The sequence below is a fragment of the Thalassophryne amazonica genome, chromosome 14 (genome assembly GCF_902500255.1).
Source record: "Thalassophryne amazonica chromosome 14, fThaAma1.1, whole genome shotgun sequence".
Taxonomy (NCBI): domain Eukaryota; kingdom Metazoa; phylum Chordata; class Actinopteri; order Batrachoidiformes; family Batrachoididae; genus Thalassophryne; species Thalassophryne amazonica.
The window spans coordinates 71,329,926-71,353,136 of record NC_047116.1 but is presented as its reverse complement, the minus strand read 5'-3'; the positions used below and the strand labels follow the sequence as shown (position 1 = coordinate 71,353,136).

General features: G+C 38.8%; 1 protein-coding gene across 2 annotated transcripts in view; it reads right to left on the bottom strand.

Moving 5' to 3' along the window:
• The window catches only part of LOC117524187 (TBC1 domain family member 8), a 225,040-nt gene that overhangs the window by 94,324 nt on the left and 107,505 nt on the right, over positions 1-23,211 (bottom strand). For both annotated transcript variants that reach the window (XM_034185948.1, XM_034185947.1), the window contains 2 exons: positions 19,216-19,413; positions 7,985-8,134 (listed from right to left, as the gene is read on the bottom strand). In XM_034185948.1, coding sequence (XP_034041839.1) covers positions 7,985-8,134; positions 19,216-19,413 — 348 coding nt within the window. The remainder of the gene's footprint in view (positions 1-7,984; positions 8,135-19,215; positions 19,414-23,211) is intronic.

The following is a 23,211-nucleotide window of genomic DNA, read 5'->3' as shown; positions in this document are numbered from 1 at the left end:
TCTATTTGAAGAGTTTCAGTCAGGTTTTAGAATTCATCATAGTACAGAAACAGCATTAGTGAAGGTTACAAATGATCTTCTTATGGCCTCAGACAGTGGACTCATCTCTGTGCTTGCCCTGTTAGACCTCAGTGCTGCTTTTGATACTGTTGAACATAAAATTTTAATACAGAGATTAGAGCATGCCATAGGTATTAAAGGCACTGCGCTGCGGTGGTTTGAATCATATTTATCTAATAGATTACAATTTGTTCATGTAAATGGGGAGTCTTCTTCACAGACTGAGGTTAATTATGGAGTTCCACAAGGTTCTGTGCTAGGACCAATTTTATTCACTTTATACATGCTTCCCTTAGGCAGTATTATTAGACGGCATTGCTTAAATTTTCATTGTTACGCAGATGATACCCAGCTTTATCTATCCATGAAGCCAGAGGACACACACCAATTAGTTAAACTGCAGGAATGTCTTACTGACATAAAGACATGGATGACCTCTAATTTCCTGCTTTTAAATTCAGATAAAACTGAAGTTATTGTACTTGGCCCCACAAATCTTAGAAACATGGTGTCTAACCAGATCCTTACTCTGGATGGCATTACCCTGACCTCTAGTAGTACTGTGAGAAATCTTGGAGTCATTTTTGATCAGGATATGTCCTTCAATGCGCATATTAAGCAAATATGTAGGACTGCTTTTTTGCATTTGCGCAATATCTCTAAAATTAGAAAGGTCTTGTCTCAGAGTGATGCTGAAAAACTAATTCATGCATTTATTTCCTCTAGGCTGGACTATTGTAATTCATTATTATCAGGTTGTCCTAAAACTTCCCTGAAAAGCCTTCAGTTAATTCAAAATGCTGCAGCTAGAGTACTGACGGGGACTAGAAGGAGAGAGCATATTTCACCCATATTGGCCTCTCTTCATTGGCTTCCTGTTAATTTTAGAATAGAATTTAAAATTCTTCTTACTTATAAGGTTTTGAATAATCAGGTCCCATCTTATCTTAGGGACCTCATAGTACCATATCACCCCAATAGAGCGCTTCGCTCTCAGACTGCAGGCTTACTTGTAGTTCCTAGGGTTTTTAAGAGTAGAATGGGAGGCAGAGCCTTCAGCTTTCAGGCTCCTCTCCTGTGGAACCAGCTCCCAGTTCAGATCAGGGAGACAGACACCCTCTCTACTTTTAAGATTAGGCTTAAAACTTTCCTTTTTGCTAAAGCTTATAGTTAGGGCTGGATCAGGTGACCCTGAACCATCCCTTAGTTATGCTGCTATAGACTTAGACTGCTGGGGGGTTCCCATGATGCACTGAGTGTTTCTTTCTCTTTTTGCTCTGTATGCACCACTCTGCATTTAATCATTAATGATTGATCTCTGCTCTCTTCCACAGCATGTCTTTTCCCCGATTCTCTCCCCTCAGCCCCAGCCAGTCCCAGCAGAAGAGTGCCCCTCCCTGAGCCTGGTTCTGCTGGAGGTTTCTTCCTGTTAAAAGGGAGTTTTTCCTTCCCACTGTCGCCAAGTGCTTGCTCACAGGGGGTCGTTTTGACCATTGGGGTTTTTCTCTAATTATTGTATGGCTTTTGCCTTACAATATAAAGCGCCTTGGGGCAACTGTTTGTTGTGATTTGGCGCTATATAAATAATATTGATTTGATTTGATAACCGGAATTATATAATGGCTGACTGGATCCTTGTCAGTTGATTGGTGGGTTGTATGCCATGTGACATGGATTATTCATACCATTTGCTGTTGTGTTTCATTTATAGTGCAATAGTTCTTTTTAGCATGCAATTCTGGTACTATATGAAATGCATTATTGCAAGCCCCAACAACCGTGCACACTGACACTACCAGAGGCAGCGTTTGGCTAAACATGGTGGAGTTTGTTTTGCTGACAGGCGACAATTTAAAGAAGCTAATTGATGTTGCTAATTCTGCTAACACCAAAAAAACAAACAAAAACAAACAAAAAAACCCAAATCCACTAAGCTGTAAGATGTCTGGAGGCATAAAGAGCTGTTAGGATGAAAAGATGGATAAATTTCTGATGAGATTTTTGGCTTGACTGAGGAAGTGCAGTATTTTTTTTTTTCCAGAAATACACAAAGTCAGCGCATGGCATCACGAACTACATCATCATTTTTGAACTAACTGTTTTTCTAAGTTAACTGAGAACAATTTTGGACTCCAATTTAAAATTCGTGTTGGACTGTTGACATCAAAACATCAATGGAACACTAAGTGTAAGTCCCTTTTCAGTTGTTTAGAAATTAATAAAATACCAAATGACAAGGATCTATTGTCACCATTACATAAAACAAATAATGAATGATTTTTCATTCTTTCAATGGAACAAATATTTAATGTGGTGAAAGCTGGAACATACCATTCCAGCTTTCACCGCATAAAATATTCGTACCATTGAACTCAAACATTCATTATTTGTATAATATGGTATCGTTGTGGAAATGTAGTTCTTGTCAATTTGTGAACACAACAGAAAAACATGCCCAACATATAATGGATTGTCTAAGTATAAAATGGATCGGATTGTATATGTATAAAATGTACAAAATCCATCATCATATCCTCCTGACTACCAGGGCATGCATGCATGTATGTATATATATATATATATATATATATATATATATATATATATATATATATACACACACATACACACACACACAAGGTTGGGTAGGATTACTTTGAAAGAATACATGTGGATTACATGTATGTATGTACATACATTTGGATTGTTTGTAATTTGATTGCTTTTGGATTACATTTCAAAGTAATCTTACCCAACCTTGCATATATACACACACACACACACACACACACACACACGTGTGTGTGTCCTGGTAGTTAGGAGGATGTATGTAACCAGAGGTGGAAAACTCTACCATGTATTGCTTCTACCTGTGCTACTAAAACACATGATATCAATAATTCGCTCATCCACCTACGTGAAGAGTTGAACTAATTATATTCAGTTGGTTTATTCGGAAAACGGAACAAATATGTGATTGGACTTTGGATTAGTTACACTGCAAAAACCTTTAAAATATGACAGGAGATGAGTGAAAAGTGACCAATCACAGCCTCTGCATCTCTGATTTAGCAGGTGTACATCAGGCTGTGGGTTCACGGTTTGAGAAAAAAAAAAAAAAAAAAAAAAAAACTTAATTTCATACCTCTGTTACTGGGCAAGTTAATCCAGGCTGCCCTGTCTGTACATGTGTGAGGTATTTAATGAAAATGCACTGCAGTCGGACAGGACGTTTTGTCCAATGTGAGTGAAAGTCTTTTATACAAAATCCGATATATACAGTATTTATTACATGAAAAACCAAACAAAAGCATTGGGGCTTTTGTTTTTGTCCAGTGAGTGGGAATACCTGGTTTATACGATGACGGTTTAAGTGAGTTTTACGTACCGATTTCTATGGTTTTACTGTATGAAAAAGGTTTCCACAATGACTGAGTATTTCTGGTCAAATATACAGAAGTTGGGTGAAAGGTCTATGTTGACTGTCAAATTAAGCATCACCTAAAGTGTCCCCAAGAGGGACAGAATACCATTCTTCCAAAAGATATTTCCTCATTGGCATCTTCATTAAGGTGGGTAATATGTCAGTCTCAAAATCTCCCCTATGTGCTAAGGTAGGTAAAGATCTTCAATCATTTTCTATATTAATTTATTTCAGTCCTAGTGGTTATTGGGTGAGAGGCAGGACTTACCTTGGACAGGCCGCCAGTCTATTGCAGGCCTAAGATAGGTCTGTCCTTAGGAATAATATATACCATATATAGTTGAGCTGTTCCAATAGCATTTCTTAAGATTTCCTGGATTACTTTGAGAAGAAAATAGAAGACATTAGGTTAAACATATCCCAGCATGCCTTAACCCAGCCACTACACCCTACTATTGAGGTGCAGGTCCATCCAGAGATGGGTGTGCTAACTGTGCTGGAGACCCTCCTGTCCTGTGCACCAACAGCTTTTCCTGTATATTTGTTTTGTGAGTTGTTCTGTAATTTATATCTATAGCATGGCCCAAGTAGAGGGTCACCCCTTTGAGTCTGGTCTGCTTGAGGTTTCTTCTTCAGAGGGAGTTTTTCCTTACCACTGTTGCTCTGGGGGTTAGTAAGGTTAGACCTTACTTGTGTGAAGCGTCTTGAGGCAACTCTGTTGTGATTTAGCGCTATATAAATAAAACTAAATTGAAATTGAAATTGTGTTAGCAAGAATATCCACACACAGGCATGTGTGCATGTCTCACAGCTGTCAACAGAACTCACGTTTTGTTTTCCCCTAGTTACATCCGCCAAGGACGCAATAAAATCGTTGGTGTTTATTAGTCTTGTTGAAGTCAAATGTTTGGTCTGTGGTACAGTGGCTGGGACGTGCAAATCAATTAGTCGTGAAAACTGAAAGAGCCAAAAGACCTTTCGACAAGACTAGTCAGTGTACCACTGAGTTTTCATTTATACGTTTGTTTGTTTGTCTGTCTCTGATGTTTGTTTCCTGAAATTCTGAGTATTTTTCATTTGATTGACTTGAAATTTGGTCAAATCATGGAGACTGGTGCCATCTATGAGCCTATGATTTTTGGAGTGGTTCCGATAATATGTACCATTGATGATTGGGTCAAACTTCACAAATTTTGGGAACATAAACCAAAAGTCATCTGTTGGCAAATACTGGAATTACAGCTTCCTGTTATCAGATGGCGTCGCTTGGTGGCACAAACCAGAAGTATTGCTGTGCCTCAAGGTGGTGCCGCCTAGTGGCAAATACTGAACGTACAGGTAGAGAAGCTCTGATCTAATGGCCCAGTCACACAGCACTTAACGAAGGGTGACGAAGCCCTGACGAAACAAGAAATCTGGACTTTCGTTGGCATCGCTTAACCCTCGTCAGCTTCGTTCTGGCAGCGGTCACTTCGTCAGGATTTTTAATCTGTCAAAAATCTTCAACGAACACCACCGAAAACCTCAATTCATCCGTATTTCGTTTCGCCATCGTTTGTGACGGTTTGTTATCGTTTGGTTAGTTTTTGGTTAGTTCGTTAGCCTTTCGTTCACTCTTCGTTCACCTCAGTTGAACGAACATGACGACAGCTGAACGAGTAATTAACGAATACGTAACGACGCCTCAACGACCTAAATGTTTTCATACAGTAAATATAGCGTTAAGAACGTTCCATCAACTATGTACGGACGTTTCACATGTTTCGCCTTTGTGTGGGCGTGGCCTTCGTCGGTCTTCTTCTTCTTCATTCGTATTCAATGGCGGACGGTACCATTTACCGCCACCTACCGGGCTGGTAAGTGATCGCTGTTTTTAGCTGTCGTTCAAAGCGTCAAAGCTTCGGTTTCGCTGTCGTTCAAAGCGTCAACGTTAACGTTTTGTCTCGTTTATCCTTCGTTCGTTTTGCGCTCATGATTCGTTGGATATTCGGTGATTGGAATTTTTCGGCTCATTCGTCAACGTTTTCTGACGAATTGTTTTTTTTTCCTTTGTCAGGGCTTCGTCACCCTTCGTTAAGTGTCGTGTGACTGGGCCATAAAGTGGTTGTCTTTGGTTCGTCACACCCAGGGATCTGTGTGAAACTTATCAACACCTTACATCTGCAGGCAACAAGCAGCATTTTGTTAATAATCACCGTTTCCATTTCCTTGTCCTTACAAGAGGCTTCTGATCAGGGAAAATACTTGTGAAGTTTGTCTAGTTTCTACAATTGCCATGCTTTTGTCGCTGTAATTAAAGACAGCGCTGTTAAATGTGCTGTAAATGTGTCAAAAATAAGCTCATTTTCACGCCGCAATGGAGCCTTTAAAAAGTGGCGTATAATTAAATTAAACACAATTAAAATATTGTGTAAATTAAAAAGCTGTGAAATTGTTTAAATATACTTGATGATCTTGGTAAATTAAAGTAAAAATGATCAGTATAAGTAGTCCTTTCCAAATATTCTGAATGAAATGTCTTAATGACTTTCCAAAAATATATTTTGGTAAACAAATGCTAATTTATTTCAGTGAAATGAAACTTAAATGCAAAGTTACAGTAAAAGTAACAGCGAAACTTTAGGCATTTCATTTGGTATATCCAACTCAAACAATAAACTGAACGTGAAAGAGAAATGCCGCTGCAACACAAAAGTCTGTGCAAACAATTTACTAAAGGTGGAAAACACAAAGGGGACTAACGTTTTGATGTAGAAATTACATCTACACGAGAGGCCTTGAATAAATTGAATGTGTTTCAGAGATTTTGTTTAGGCAGCATAGCTGTTTCCTACTGTGATCTATACAAAGCCACTGAATGACTTTTCAGAGTGCATGAAACATGAAACTGAAAGCAAAAGAACTAAACCACCAAAAAGACCTTTGATAAGACCTGTCAGTGTACCACTGACATATCCTTTCTTTGGGCAGCACAGTGACTTAGTGATTAGCACTGTTGCCTCACAGCAAGAATGGGTTCATGGGGTCATGGGTTCAATTCCCACCTGTGGAGTTTCATGTTCTCACCGTGTTTGCATGGGTTTCCTCCGGGTACTCCGGTTTCCTCCCACATTTAAAGACATGCAGGCTAGGTGAATTGGAAACTGCCCAGGTCTCCCTTGCAAAAGAGATCTTGATCTTAATGGGACTAACCTGGTTAAATTAAAAATTTTCTCTCAGCCACTGAATTTGAAATGTTTGCTCCATGGTACGGTGACTGGGAAGTGCAAATCAATCAGTTGTGAAAACTGAAAGAGCAAAAAGACCTTTCAACAAGGCTAGTCAGTGTACCACTGACATTTAACTAATTTTTTTCTGTCTGTGTGTTACCAGGATTACATTAAAACTACTGCACAGACTTTGACGAAATTTTCACCACAGACAGATATTAGGCTATGGAAGACACCATAAATTTTGGAGGTGATCTGGATCCGGATTCTGGATCAAGTTTCACTTTACATAGGTTTTGAAGGATTACTGTTAGCAAGATTAGATTGAAACTACTGCATAGATTTGGAAGAAATTTTCACCACATATACATATTAGGCCAAGGAAAACTCAAATTTCAAATTTTGAATCAAATCAAATTTTGAAGGTGATCCAGATTCTGATTCAAGAGTTCACTTTACATAGGCTTTGAAGGATTATGTCAAAAGTACTTCACAGACTCTCACCAAATTTGCACCACAGAGATATTACGAGATGGAAGACTCCACTGTATTTTGGAAGTGATCTGGATCCAGATCTGGATTCTGGATCAAAATTGCACTTTATATAAGCTTTGAAGAGATTACGTCAAAACTTCTTCACAGATTCTCACCAAATTTCACCACAGATACATATTATGCTCTGCTCCTCATTGTGCCTAAGAGCAATTTAAAAACACGAGGAGATTGAGCATTTTCTGTGGTGGCCCCTAAATTGTGGAACGAGCTACCACTAAAAATAAGGTTGTCCCCCACCCTACCTACTTTTAAATCACGTTTTAAAACTTATTTTTATTCATTGGCTTTTAACTCGGCGTGAGAGTTGTGTGACCTCTGTTCGTGTGTGATCTCTGTTTTTTGTTTGTCTTTTGTGTCACGTCTGTTCTTGTGTTTATATCACTGTGCAACACTTTGATAAACTTTTATGTTTTTTGAAATGTGCTATATAAATAAAGTGGACTGGATTGGATAGGTGTCTGGATCCAGATTCTGAATCAAGTTTCACTCTATGAACTTTTAAGGATTACGTCAAAACTACTTCATGGATTCTCACCAAATTTGCACCACAGATAGATGTTAGGTCATGAAAACTCCACTGAATTTTGGAGGTGAGCCGTATCCAGATTGGCGGATGTCAAAAATCTCTGATTGCTCTTGTTTACATTGTTACCTCTTGAGTCTGAAATATGTAATTTTTTAGTGACATATTACACATTTTCAGGTACCTTCAGCCACACTGTCAGGCTCCACCTACCTTGTTGCCATTGGTTCCATGTTGGTTGAGATGGAAAGCCGTCATCAGTGCCTCACTGTTAACAGTGTTACGGAGAACTTGGTCCTCTATCTCATCTTCATCAGAATTCACAGTGTCATAGTAAAAAGTGTAGTACGGTTTTGGTGAGCTCTATGGTAAATATGAGAAAGAGGCGCGTTGTATTTTCTGCAATAAAAAATTCAAAAGCAAAAACTAAAAACAGAAGTACATGTACCTCACAAAATATATATCACCTTGACCTAATTTAGTCTGTTCATCAAAAGGCTTTGCTTTTCAGGATTCATTTTTCTTCTTTAAAAGTTCATATACAGATGCTATATGAACCTTATTCAACCAGGTAAAGACTCAAGATGAAGAAAAATCATTTTTTTAAGAGTGCCTTGGTAAATGCCACACACAGTGTTATGGGCTTTTCACACCGGGCACTTTATAAGCTTCAGGCAATGCCTACCAACGCTTTAACGCGTGATGTCAGACGCTTCGCTTCGGAATCGGTAAGGGGGGCAGAGATTGATACGTCACACTCTGGCTGTTTCCACAACCCGAAAAAAAGTTGAGCAATCGCCATCTTGAATTTGTGTCGCCTGAACCACAAAAAAGCTTTAAAAAAACAGCAGCAGAACCATTCTCCCATCACCCTACGGGGAGAAGCTTTTTTTCAGCTACTTTTCAGAGTGCTGCCGACCGAGGGAGGACTGACGACTTGGCGGGATATTGATCGAACTGTGACAGTGGGCCGACACGCACGAAGAAGCCAGGGTTCAGGCAACATCCCTGAGCAGAGCGAGGCAGGCAGCCGGGATCATGGAGCAGACCCACTCAGTCCGAAATCTCCCACTTTCTGGATATATGCGACCTCCCAGTTTGACCAGCTTAGCTTAGTTCTGCAGCTTTATCGAGGTGAGAATAATATAAAAATAAAATGTGACATTTACTGCACTGCTTAATGAGTGAACGCTTTAATTTGTAAATGGTTCAGTCCTTTTTTTTTTAACCAAATAAAGCTACAGTTTTTTTCAGAGACCACAAAAGCTCAACTTTAAATAATTTTCAGTCCATATATATATATATATATATATATATATCTATATATATATATATATATATATATATATATACACACATACACACACACATATATATGAACTGTTTAGTGTTTCTTTATATTTTAAGAAATATTCTTTATTTGTCCCAATCATGAACATTTGCTGTGCAGACAACCTAAATACTGATGCATTTCACAAACTTCCATTGATGAGCTGAACACCATAAAGTCCAATCGGAAGAAAACATCTCTGCTCTTCAAAATAGGAGAAAAGTGTCTTCAATAACACCAGAGGTCAAAGCTGCAGAAGAGACCTTCATCTGGTCCCGAGAATCCAGCATAACATCACCTGCTTCTAAATAAAAGGCTCTTTAAACAGCAACTATTTTATTATTTTTTAAAAAGCTGTTTCATTTTATTTTTATTAATTTTATATTTTAACAATAAATGAATGGATCATTAAAAATGTCCACGAAATCAAAGTTAAGTCAAAAGACATTTGCACAGACTGAAGCTCTCCCCTTATTGTGTGCAATTTTAAAAACATTCACAATCACTAGTTAAATTTATATTTTAGAAATGACTCTGTCCTGATCACAACATTAAAGGGAATCACATATTTTGATGTAATTAGGGGTGGTGGCAAAGTGGTTAATGCGCTTGGTTTCAGTGCAGAAGGTTCCGGGTTAGGGTTAGGGTCCCACCCCTGCCACATTTCTCCATGTAATGTGGAGTTGCGTCAGGAAGGGCATCCGGCGTAAAACCTGTGCCAATTCAACATGCAGATCTACCTTGGATTTGCTGTGGCGACCCCGAGTACAAACAAGGGAGCAGCCGAAGGGACTTACATATTTTGATGTAATTACAAGTTGAAATGACTCAATTAAAAAAAAAAAATTTCATCATGAGGTTTACGTCACAGAAATCCTACTTTACAATCACACTGCAGTCATTCTTAAATTATTTCTTTCTATTATTTATTTACAGTGTCTGTTTTTCTGGTTGAAATTAAATATGAATAATCTACCAGACTTAAAAAATGTGCAAATTTCCATGTTATTTTATTTGTCTAAAAATAAATGTCCAAGGTTCCTTATGATAAACAATAAATTATCTAATCTGAAATGACAGGTGGTTTTAATTTACAGATAAAGATAGGTTTCTAAAGAACCTTTTATTTATTTATTTTACTATTTTCATTTCAATTGTTCTTTTTTTTTTTACAGTAATCAGAAATTTTGAGGTAAAAAAAAAACATTTGCAAGACTTTTTCTTCAGAAAACTGCTCTATAAATGAGCAGTCCTGTGACACGTTTCTGTTTTGTACAGATCAGTTGTTTCTGCACTGATCTGTTTTGTGTACATCAGTGGTTTCTGCCACTAGTCTTCCGTGTTTTGGCCTGATGCATCGTTCCTATTGGACAGCGCGAAGCTACATCACAGAGCGACGAAAGTTGGATTGAGTTGAACTTTGACCGCGTCAGCCTGTCGACAAGCAGCAATGCGCGCTTCTGATGCCTCTAAAAAGCAGCGCGTCTCATTGAAAATAATGCTTTTTAGACTGATTCGTGACACCTCTGACGCTTCCAAAGCATCCAGTGTGAAAGGCCCTTTAAAATAATAAAGAATAAGAACAAACAACTGTCATACATTAAAAACAAGAGAACACACAACCCAACTGACATACAAGAAAAGTGGGTGTAACTGGTCAATTTCAAAATTATTTCAGTACAAATTTCATTTGTCTGATCATAACAATTCCAAAAAGGTATAGTTTGGACTATCTATGACTGAATGTTCTGGAGTTTTGGGGTAAAACAGCAAAAATGGTGACAAAGATCAGTTTCAGTTTGTACAGGGGCCAAATATTAAAGTTGCTCCAATTTTGGTTAAAAAAAAGTGATGCAAATTATTGATTTAAAAAAAAAGGATTAATAAATGGAATAGTTTTGACTGTGTTGAATGTTTCTTGCTCTCCAAAGTAAAGGTCAAACAAGGTCGACATCCACTGGATTCTATTTATGACATATATGTTACCCTGTAACATGACAATTAAGCATGACATATTGTGCAAACTCTTCCTTTCTAAAATGCTATTAACTCAACCAATAATTTGATTTTTTTTTTTTTAACCAAAATTGGAATTTTAACTTTTGACCCCTGTACAAACTGAAAATGACCTTTGTCACCATTTTTGCTGTTTTTACCCCATAACTCCATGCAATTCAATCATAAATAGTCTAAACTGTATCTTTTTGGAATCATTACAATCAGACAAATAATGTGGTATAGTTTTCAGCATGATTGGAGCATTTTTAAATTTTGACCCCTGTGTAATTCTTTATTGACCCCTGTAATTCATTACAGGTCAGCTCCAGGATGACTCCACATCTGAAAATAAACATTACTTAATTTAGAATATGTGTGCCAAATTCCATGCTTTTATCACAAAATGAACAATTGTTTTGTTATGCCACCCCACTACTGACAAGGAACTCATTTTGTGATTTATAATAGCTCTTTATAAAATTAACTTTATTCATAAAAAGTGAGGGCACACAGCCCTGATCATTGCGCGGGCAATGGACGTTCTTGGGGTGCTCTGTGAGGTGTTTGTGAGCGGCCTGTGCAGTATTTGAACATCCTCCCGCCTTGGTAACTCTTCCGCAGTAGTCAGGTGCAGCTTCATACTTCACTGTGACCATGGTGGTGCGTGAGCAGATACCGAGTGGGTCTTATAAGGTCCTGGTGGCAGCTGTGTAGCTCTTCAGCATCCTGCAGAGTTCTCTGTGATTTCATAACTGTACAAGGACCACAGAAGAGACACCACTCCTGTGTAACAGAGGTTTAACTATGGTTTGATCTTCAATGGATAGGTGCCACGGCTATGGGTCACCTGTGTGGCCTGTGGACCGGCCCCCAAAGAGTGTAGCATTGACACAACTCCTCACAATAATTCCATTTATTGGTCAGTAATACATAATTGTTCTTTAACTCTTTCTACCCTGTGGCTAACCCAGATAAACAGGGTTCCTCATCACAGCTCTACTGCATTCAGCAACACTCAGTGACATGGTTGTCACTGTAATGTTTGATTATTTATCCTCCCTTGATCTTCACGTGTTTCTCTCTGACATTTATTGTATTTTTAGAACTCAACTCTTGATGATGACATTCGGAAGTCTCATTTTTGACATGTCAAATAAACTCCAAGTAGGAAAGGCACTATATATATATATATATATATATATATATGTTCTCCACTCAGACTGAAATAGCCAATCACAGATTAGGCTTTCTGTCCATCATTTACCTGTATTTTGGCATGCTTGGCACCAGAAAGTTATGTTGGATCCAAAAGGGATGCAAAAAGGCTAGGACCAAAAGTTATACTGGATCGGTTCCCACTGAACAATAGCATTAGAGCTTACTGCCAACAGGTAGCCAATCAGGGCGCGGCATACAATTATTCACGAGATGACATCACTAATGATGTAGCGGAGGTCAAGAACTTGCTGACAGATGCTGGTTGAAAAAATGGCAACAAACATGTCAACAACAGCAGAAAATTGTCTGCCAGCAAGGTTTGCTCTGCATCCAATATTTCTCTATGTTGGACTCCTTACCATCCATTATATACATACATACATACATATATATATATATATATATATATATATATATATATATATATATATATAAACTGCATTTTTCCTTTGTTTCTATTATTGGCACATTTGAAAGCAACAGGTCAGGTTAGGTCTGGGAGCATGCCACTGCATCGACCACAGCACGCCCTGGCCCCAGACGAAAGCCACTGAAGTAGGTAGCATGTGCATCCCCACCTCTCAAGAGTAACCACATATCTACTACAGCCTGGTGAAATGTGGCTGTCAATCGATCACTAAAACATGTCAATATGGATTTTAAATTTGTCATGCCCTGCCCTGATCTAGGCTCCTATAGTTCATTTCCATCTGGCCCAGATTTGTTTTTTTTAATTGTTATTTTCATGATGTGTTTATTCTATGTTCTATTTTTGCTTTGTCACTTTCTTTGTTACTTTTATTCTTCAGCCATGTTTCAATTCTGTTCTAGTTTTGTTCAGCCAGTCTGTGTTTTCATTATCTGTCTATTTTTGCTGTTAACATTTTTGTTTTCTGTAGTACCTTAATCTCAGGTTATCTTTCAGTCTTTGTTTTACTTAGTGTTTTATTTCTCAGTCTGTTCAGTTTAGTTTTGTCTTAGTGTTTAATTCCTATTATTTTCTGATCAATTTTTATGTAGTTTTTCTTCTGTGTTTATCTTCTGGTTTACTTTGCTGTTCTGTTCTTGTTTGTATTGATCATTAGATGTCATGTCAGGAATTCTCTTCACTGCTCACTTGCACCTGCCTGTCATCCTGTCTTCATCTGCACTCCTCTCAGGTCTCTTGTATTCACGCCAGTTTCATTTGTATCACAGTCTTCCTCTGATCACTGCACCCTCTTGTCCTGCGCCTTCTCATCACTGTTGGCCACACCCCATTTGTCTGTCATTTCCTTGCTCACTTGTCACTGCCTTTTCTTGCATCTCTTTTCCCCTCTTAGGGCCCTGTCCCACTGGGGAGAGGATTAATTGCACATGAATTGAGTATACAAATTGCGGGCATTCATTGTCGTCCGCAACAAAAATGGCCAAAAATGACAAATGCCCCAGTATGAATTATGGATATATTAATAATATACGAGGTCTATTAGAAAAGTATCCGACCTTATTATTTTTTCAAAAACCATATGGATTTGAATCACGTGTGATTACATCAGACATGCTTGAACCCTCGTGGGCATGCGAGAGTTTTTTCACGCCTGTCGGTTACGTCATTCGCCTGTGGGCAGTCTTTGAGTGAGGAGTCGTCCACCCGCTCGTCGATTTTTTTCATTGTTTAGGAATGGCTCAGAGACTGTTGCTTTGTTTGATAAAAATTTTTTCAAAACTGTAAGGCACAACTGAGTGGACACCATTCAATAAATTCAGCTGGTTTTCGGTAAAAATTTTAACAGCTGATGAGAGATTTTGGTCTGGTAGTGTCGCTTTAAGGACGGTCCACGGCGCCTGACGGCGATCTGCGCTTCGAGGCGGCAGCGTCTCGCCGTTTCAAGTTGAAAACTTCCACATTTCAGGCTCTGTTGACGCAGTAAGTCGTAAGAGAACAGAGAACTTTCAGAAGAAGTCGGCATGAGGAGTTTATTCGGACATTCCATTGTTAACGGTCATTTTGTAATGAAAGAACGTGTGGGCAGAGTCGCATGTCGGGCTGGACCCGACCGCGGGGGGTCGCGGCAGGAAAAACACCTCCGTTGGAAATCTTAACGGGCAAGTTGGAACATGCCCAAGCTGTTAAACAATTTCTCAGTTACTCACTTGTTGAAAGCCATTAAAAGCCGCCTGAATTCTACAAATGGTTTTCAACACGGAGGTGTTTTTCCTGTCGCAGCGCACACAGATTTGCCGAGTCGTCACGGAAACGACTCGGCGAATTTGCGCGTATGTCTTTCATTAAAAAAATGTCCTTAAACAGTGGAATGTCCGCATAAATTCCTCATGCCGGCCTCTTCTGAATCTTCTCTGTTCTCTCACGATGTCCTGGGTGAATTAAGCCTTAAATTAGGATGTTTTAAGCTCGAAACAGGCCGACGACAGCGCCTGGAAGCGCTGCAGGACGTCCCGCTCCGTGGGAAGTCCTTACACCGACAGAAACACCCCATAATCTCTCATCAGCCGTTAAACTTTTCACAGAAAACCATCTTAATTTCTCGAATAGTGTCCACTCGGATATTCCTCACAGGTCCAGAAAAAATTTTGATAAAGCAACGCGCGCCGTCTCGAGCAGCGTGTGAAACAAAGGAATTCAGCCGAGAGGGCGGGACCACATCTCACTCAAGGCCTGCCCACAGGGAAATGACGTCACCGACACGCGTGAAAAAACTCACGCATGCGCACGAGGGTTCAAGCATGATTGGTGTAATCGCATGTCATTCAAATCCATATAGTTAAAAAAAAAAAATAAAAGGGTCGGTTTATTATCTAAGAGACCTCGTATAGTGAATATATGATGAACAATCACGGTTATATAACGCATGTAGTGAGGAAACTGATCCAACACATTGAGATTATCACGGCAGAATTACAGGTGTATTATAAATGCATCGCGCACGTGTTGCGCGTGCATGGCATCTGCATTGCAGTCATAAAATAAGCTCACTCGGGCCGTCGGCATCACTATTCACACCAACAATACAGCCTCTGGAGCATTTGCTGGACTTGGACAAGTGGATCACAGAGTGTTGTCATGCGAGGGTTAACTGTTCATGAGTTTGGGGAGCAGGAGGGGGGAAGCCGCTCGGGGTGTGAGAAGGTGTTTTGTTTTTTGTTTTTTTTTGAGAGTGTCACAGAAAACAGGCTTCAGCGTGAGTTGTGGCTAAACAGCAACTCTTCCTTTTATTGGTGTTAAATAAAAGTCCTGGATTGCAGCAGCTGCGTCTTTGTGGATCTACACAGCCGGACCGGCACTGACTAGCAGGTATGTCACTTTCTGCCACACTTTGGGTTTACGTGACGTGTTTGTTATGCATTCACAGATTGTCTGCAAATCAGCTGCAAAGCAGATGTAATAAAAACCCTTTATTCGTGGCCAATTTGTATGCATTCGCTACAACATATTTTAGTTTGTGATGTGGACATGATGGGCACGCAATATATCTATTTTACACACTGTCCCAGTCCGCTGCCAAGCCGCAAATCCCCGTCAGTTGCGGATATCAGCGGTTAACGGCAGCTATACAGCGCATAGAGTGAGTATGTATTGTGTATGAATTGAGTATATATGGAGTATGTAAGGCGGATGTCATCCGCATTCAGATTTTTGAACAGCTCAAAAATCCTGGCTGCGGACATGCGTGCCTCTGCGGATGATCACGGGTGTGTTCGGATGATGGCGAACTCATACAGGCATTTTACACGGATATTGTGGATGTTTGGCGAATATGGGCCAATTTTGTGCGCAATCCATAAGCAAATCCTCCTAAACGCCAGTGGGACAGGCCCCTTAAATTCACCTGACCACACGCCCCTTCCAGGTCCTTCCCCCACCACGTGCGCCTCGTTATCCTATTACCACCTGTTCTTATTTACACTGCTTCTGTTCACTTCCTAGCTGCTCGTTTGTTGATTTCATTCACTTACCAGCACTGTCTCGTCCTGTTAATGCCAACAGGACATTGTTACGCAGATGATACCCAGCTTTATCTATCCATGAAGCCAGAGGACACACACCAATTAGCTAAACTGCAGGATTGTCTTACAGACATAAAGACAATTTCCTGCTTTTAAACTCAGATAAAACTGAAGTTATTGTACCCCACAAATCTTAGAAACATGGTGTCTAACCAGATCCTTACTCTGGATGGCATTACCCTGATCTCTATTCTTTTATTTGAAGAGTTTCAGTCAGGTTTTAGAATTCATCATAGTACAGAAACAGCATTAGTGAAGGTTACAAATGATCTTCTTATGGCTTCGGACAGTGGACTTATCTCTGTGCTTGTTCTGTTGGACCTCAGTGCTGCTTTTGATACTGTTGACCATAAAATTTTATTACAGAGATTAGAGCATGACATAGGTATTAAAGGCATTGCGCTGCGGTGGTTTGAATCATATTTGTCTAATAGATTACAGTTTGTTCATGTAAATGGGGAATCTTCTTCACAGACTAAAGTTAATTATGGAGTTCCACAAGGTTCTGTGCTAGGACCAATTTTATTCACTTTATACATGCTTCCCTTGGGCAGTATTATTAGACGGTATTGCTTAAATTTTCATTGTTACGCAGATGATACCCAGCTTTATCTATCCATGAAGCCAGAGGATACGCACCAATTAGCTAAACTGCAGGATTGTCTTACAGACATAAAGACATGGATGACCTCTAATTTCCTGCTTTTAAACTCAGATAAAACTGAAGTTATTGTACTTGGCCCCACAAATCTTAGAAGCATGGTGTCTAACCAGATCGTTACTCTGGATGGCATTTCCCTGATCTCTAGTAATACTGTGAGAAATCTTGGAGTTATTTTTGATCAGGATATGTCATTCAAAGCGCATATTAAACAAATATGTAGGACTGCCTTTTTGCATTTACGCAATATCTCTAAAATCAGAAAGGTCTTGTCTCAGAGTGATGCTGAAAAACTAATTCATGCATTTGTTTCCTCTAGGCTGGACTATTGTAATTCATTATTATCAGGTTGTCCTAAAAGTTCCCTAAAAAGCCTTCAGTTGGTTCAGAATGCTGCAGCTAGAGTACTGACGGGGACTAGCAGGAGAGAGCATATCTCACCCGTGTTGGCCTCCCTTCATTGGCTTCCTGTTAATGCTAGAATAGAATTTAAAATTCTTCTTCTTACTTATAAGGTTTTGAATAATCAGGTCCCATCTTATCTTAGGGACCTCATAGTACCATATTACCCCATTAGAGCGCTTCGCTCTCAGACTGCGGGCTTACTTGTAGTTCCTAGGGTTTGTAAGAGTAGAATGGGAGGCAGAGCCTTCAGCTTTCAGGCTCCTCTCCTGTGGAACCAGCTCCCAATTCAGATCAGGGAGACAGATACCCTCTCTACTTTTAAGATTAGGCTTAAAACTTTCCTTTTCGCTAAGGCTTATAGTTAGGGCTGGATCGGGTGACCCTGGACCATCCCTTGGTTATGTTGCTTTAGACGTAGACTGTGTTTCATAATTATTGTATGGCCTTGCCTTGCAATGTGGAGCGCCTTGGGGCAACTGTTTGTTGTGATTTGGCGCTATACAAGAAAAAAGTTGATTGATTGATTGATCTTATCTTAGGGACCTCGTAGTACCATATCACCCCAATAGAGCGCTTCGCTCTCAGACTGCAGGCTTACTTGTAGTTCCTAGGGTTTGTAAGAGTAGAATGGGAGGCAGAGCCTTCAGCTTTCAGGCTCCTCTCCTGTGGAACCAGCTCCCAATTCAGATCAGGGAGACAGACACCCTCTCTACTTTTAAGATTAGGCTTAAAACTTTCCTTTTTGCTAAAGCTTATAGCTAGGGCTGGATCAGGTGACCCTGAACCATCCCTTAGTTATGCTGCTATAGACGTAGACTGCTGGGGGGTTCCCATGATGCACTGTTTCTTTCTCTTTTTGCTCTGTATGCACCACTCTGCATTTTATCATTAGTGATCGATCTCTGCTCCCCTCCACAGCACGTCTTTTTCCTGGTTCTCTCCCTCAGCCCCAACCAGTCCCAGCAGAAGACTGCCCCTCCCTGAGCCTGGTTCTGCTGGAGGTTTCTTCCTGTTAAAAGGGAGTTTTTCCTTCCCACTGTAGCCAAGTGCTTTCTCACAGGGGGTCGTTTTGACCGTTGGGGTTTTACATAATTATTGTATGGCCTTGCCTTACAATATAAAGCACCTTGGGGCAACTGTTTGTTGTGATTTGGCGCTATATAAAAAAATTGATTGAATTGATTGAAGCTGTGTTTTTGACTCTGCTCTGTGTACCGTATCCTGCTTTTTGCCCCAGCCCTGATAACCCTGTTCACTCGTGTACTGACCCTGCTTGTTTTTGACCACATCCTCTGTCGTGTCCCTGCCTGCTACTTTTGCTCCTCAGACTGCCTTCCTGTTACCGAACCTTGCATGAATTAAAAACCATCCTTTTACTCATACGTCCTGTTTGTGAGCCTGCATTTGTGTAAATATGCATTAGTTTAATCCCATTTCATAACTTTTTAACAGTAGTATAAATGTAAGAATAAATCTTGCTACCATGCAACAGTATCCCCACCTCTTGTACTCTGTGTGTGTGTGTGTGTGTGTGTGTGTGTGTGTGTGTGTGTGTGTGTGTGTGTGTGTGTGTGTGTGTGTGTGTGTGTGTGTGTGTGTGTGTGTGTGTGTGTGTGTGTGTAAAACAATTGTTTCTTTGATGTTTTCATGGTGAGGTGGAGAATGTTCCAAAGGACATTCATACTACAAAACTTATCTGCTTCCAAGATTTTTAAAAATTTGCAATCCTTTCACCATCAAATTCCTTTTCCAACATCAATCTACAAAACTTCAGCTCAGAGGCAGATGGTATAAATATTCAAAAGAGGGAAATGTGATATTTACCATGTTCCTCCTTTTTTGTGTCTTCTTGGAAAACATTGAGTGTTTCCAGTGCAGAGCTCTGAGTCTGGAGTTTAGGCAGTCAACCAGCTCATCTCTGTCCTGCAGCTCAATAAACTGGAAGGCTTTCTTGCTCCGAACACTCACGATGACCGGGTTTGGGAGTAGGTTGGTACTCTCTGCTTTTTCGATGGACAACACCTGAAAAAACAATGAAAGAAATAAAGACCTCAAAACACACTCACAGACATTTATTCCTTCCATAAAGTTGGTTTGTACAGTTATGGCTTAAAACCTGGAAGGACAAAACAAAATCAAAGTCAACAAAATGAGTGATTATCAAGAGTAATATTGGACAATACATAAGTAGTCCAGTCATTTTATGAAAAAAAAGGGGTCAGCCCGGAACAAATGGCAACAGAAATGATTTTGGTGGCATTTGAACCGTGAAACTGTTTTATAAAACACACTAAAAGTCTAGAAAGATAAAAAATTGGGAACACTCCCAAAATCCAAGATGGCTGTCCGAAAACATGCAAAAATTTAGTTTTTCCAAAATAACTAAAATAATATCAATATTTAAGCACATAAATGTATTGATGTTAAATATAAACTTGGGTATTGTGGACATTTTGACACCAAAATTAGGTCTCTATCTGTAACAGTTCTTGAGATACAGCCTATATGTAGTTTACATACACTCAAGGATGGCAATTTGGTTTGTGTCCTATTACGTTAAACATATTGCAGTTAAGGCCCATAAATACATTGAAGTTGAATATAAACTTGTGCATTGTGGACATTTTGGCACCAAAATAAATAGCTGTAGCTATTACAGTTTTTGAGATATGGTATAAAAATACATCTACACTCGACAAAAATTGATGAACTTGAGCATTGTTATGTTGAAAACTAAGTACCATTTCTGAAATGTTCATCTAAAGAAGGTAATAATCTTTTTGAGTCAATATTTCACTGGAATATGAATAGAGAAGTTACTCATATATTATGTATAATAGTGGATGTCAATGCACAACCAGGGCACACTGGTGACACCACTGCTGTGTGGACAACCTGAAGAAAGCCTCAATTCTCTCAGATACAGGTGCTTTTGTGATAAGGTTGCAACAAAGACAACTCATGTGCAGCCACAGTGTTTGCCACCCACTTCGGCAGCTGCCAAGTTTCATAGTCAGAGTTTACTTGCAAGTTCAGGAATGGAAAGGTGAAGATGAAGGTGACAACATGCCATTGCAAGAATGGGGATGGAAAGTTTCTGATAGTCAGGTTGTCCCAATCATGACTGACTTGCAAGCAGCACCAGATTCTCTTCTGCATGCTGTGAGATGTAACTGCAGTACTGACTGTAGTACATTGCGATGTACATGTCGCAAACTTAACTTAGATTGCTCAGCAGCGTGTGGCAACTGCAGAGGTACAGGGTGTACAAATGCAGGCCAACTCAGTGATAACCAGGATGAGACTGAAATTTGAACAAGTAAAATTTTCAAGGGTCATGTACACAATACTGATTTCACCTGAACTTTTATTATCATGCTTCATTGGTTTTACTGTAAAATTAGTGTGTGATTACATCTGTGTCATTAAAAAAGTTAGTGCAGCTGACAAGCACTAAGAATATTATTATTACATTCTTTAAATGAACATTTCAGAACAGTTACTTGGTTTCAACATAATTTCACCATTTTTAGCCAAGTGTAGATGGCTTATGTGCTGTATCTCAAAAACTGTAAGAGCTACAGCCATTCTTTTGGTGCTAAAATGTCCACAATACACAAGTTTATATTCAACTTCAATACATTTCTGGGCCTTAACTGCAATATTTTTAACGTAATAGGACACAAACCAAATTGCCGTCCTTGAGTGTATGTAAAACTACAAATAGACTATCTCAAGAACCGTTACAGATAGAGACTTAATTTTGGTGTCAAAATGTCCACAATACCCAAGTTTATATTTAACATCAATACATTTATGTGCTTAAATATTGATATTTTTTGAGTTATTTGGGAAAAAACAAATTTTTGCATGTTTTCGGGTAGCCATCTTGGATTTTGGGAGTGTTCCCGATTTTTTATCTTTCTAGACTTTTAGTATGTTTTATAAAACAGTTTCACATTTTCTATTTAAGTTTAGATCAGTTAAAATTGGCAAATGGTCACTGATATTGATTAATAAGCCACTTAGTGTTTTGGTATCAATATCATTTGTAAATATATTAACAATGAGAGTAGCTGAATGTGAAGTTGTTCTTGAAGGCCTAGTGATTTTTGGATAGAGCCTGGAGTTCTCTCTCTCTCTCTCTCTCTCTCTCTCTCTCTCTCTCTATATATATATCTATATATATATATATATATATATATATATATGCAACTAATAATTATATTTTGACCTTTTTTCCATGCATATTTCAACTATCATGCATTCCAACAGATTGTCCACGGCCATTGCCAAATGATCTTTAATTTTATATTTAAGCTTTTTGTGAACATACAGTGCTACTAAATAATAAGTGTGCTTTTGTAAAATATGCCATTTTTTTCATATGTAAAAAAAAGGCATTTGCAAAAGCCAAAAGTTGTGATTAGACAACCGCCTGATATAACCGAGGTCAAAATGCATAGAACACTGCAATCTACTGGTAACCAGATGCTCAGACCATAACCCATAATCCTTTGCAAACCAGAGAGTTGCTACAGTTTAAACAGCACAGAGAGAATCCACATGACAACAATTGTAAATGAACATTATACAACCAAAATGTACATTTTTATTTCTTTTCATCAGCTGCAGCAAGAGGCTGCAACAACTCTCTGGTCTGCAAAGGATTATGGGGTATCTCAATACTTAGGGTGAATACTGCCATGAACACTACTGGCCAGTAGATGGCAATCGAGACCCTGAAAACTGGCTAAAACAAATATTCCAAATAAATAATCCGTGTCTGCTATGTTTAATCTGCGTGGAATTTAATAAACGCAAACCGAATTTCAGACATCTTATATATATTACTCTGGAACAAAGAGGACAAATGGTGTAGGACACAATAACAACGTCTATAAACTCAGAATATATTCACAAGAGTTTTAGGCACAACATACAAAGGGTTTAATGCCGTTGTCCGTGTGTAGCCAGATCAGAGTGTCTCAAATGCATTTCTCCTGTCGTGAACGTTTTACCCATAATGCACTGCCGAGACAGCATGTCCACAATAAAACCTTCAAAATTAGTGCAATATTTTAAAACTAAAACATACAGCTGTTATGTATTCAGCTGAATATAGGATGAAGAGGATTTGCAAATCATTGTATTCTGTTTTTATTTTCATTTCACACAACGTCCCAACTTTATTGGAACTGGGGTTTTATTTGTGAACCTCTGAGCAGTTTTGCGCTCAAAATATCTCAATATTGCATATCTGAGCAAAGCGATGAATGCATGAGATCGGTGATCCACAAATGCTTCACACTTTACAAACAGAATTTTCAGTTTTGCAAATGCTTTTTTTTATAATAAAAAAAAAAAGATATATTTACAAATACACATTTACTTGTAAAAACCAAAACAGAAGTTACAAAGTGTAAATTTGTGTTTATGGACTGCAAAATGTATGCAAATGAAGGACTATCGATCACCCTGTGCATTTGCAGGCACTCATGAGACAAATTTAACACTGTAGAAAGAGTTCAGTACTGGGCTGAAAACATAAAATAAATAAAGCAACAATTACAAAACTAAGTTCCAAACTGAAAACAAAAACCAAGTAATAATAATCATCATGAGTATCATTGCTGGGCAGAAAACAGTCTGAGGCAGGACTAAAAATAACAATAGAAATACTTATGTCAGAGCTGAACATAAAAACAACAATAACAATAATAAACAAGCAAGACATGGGGTGAAAATAATATGAACAAATAAAATATTATAATAATATATTATAATATTATTTTTGCTGTTGTCATTTTTAATTTACAT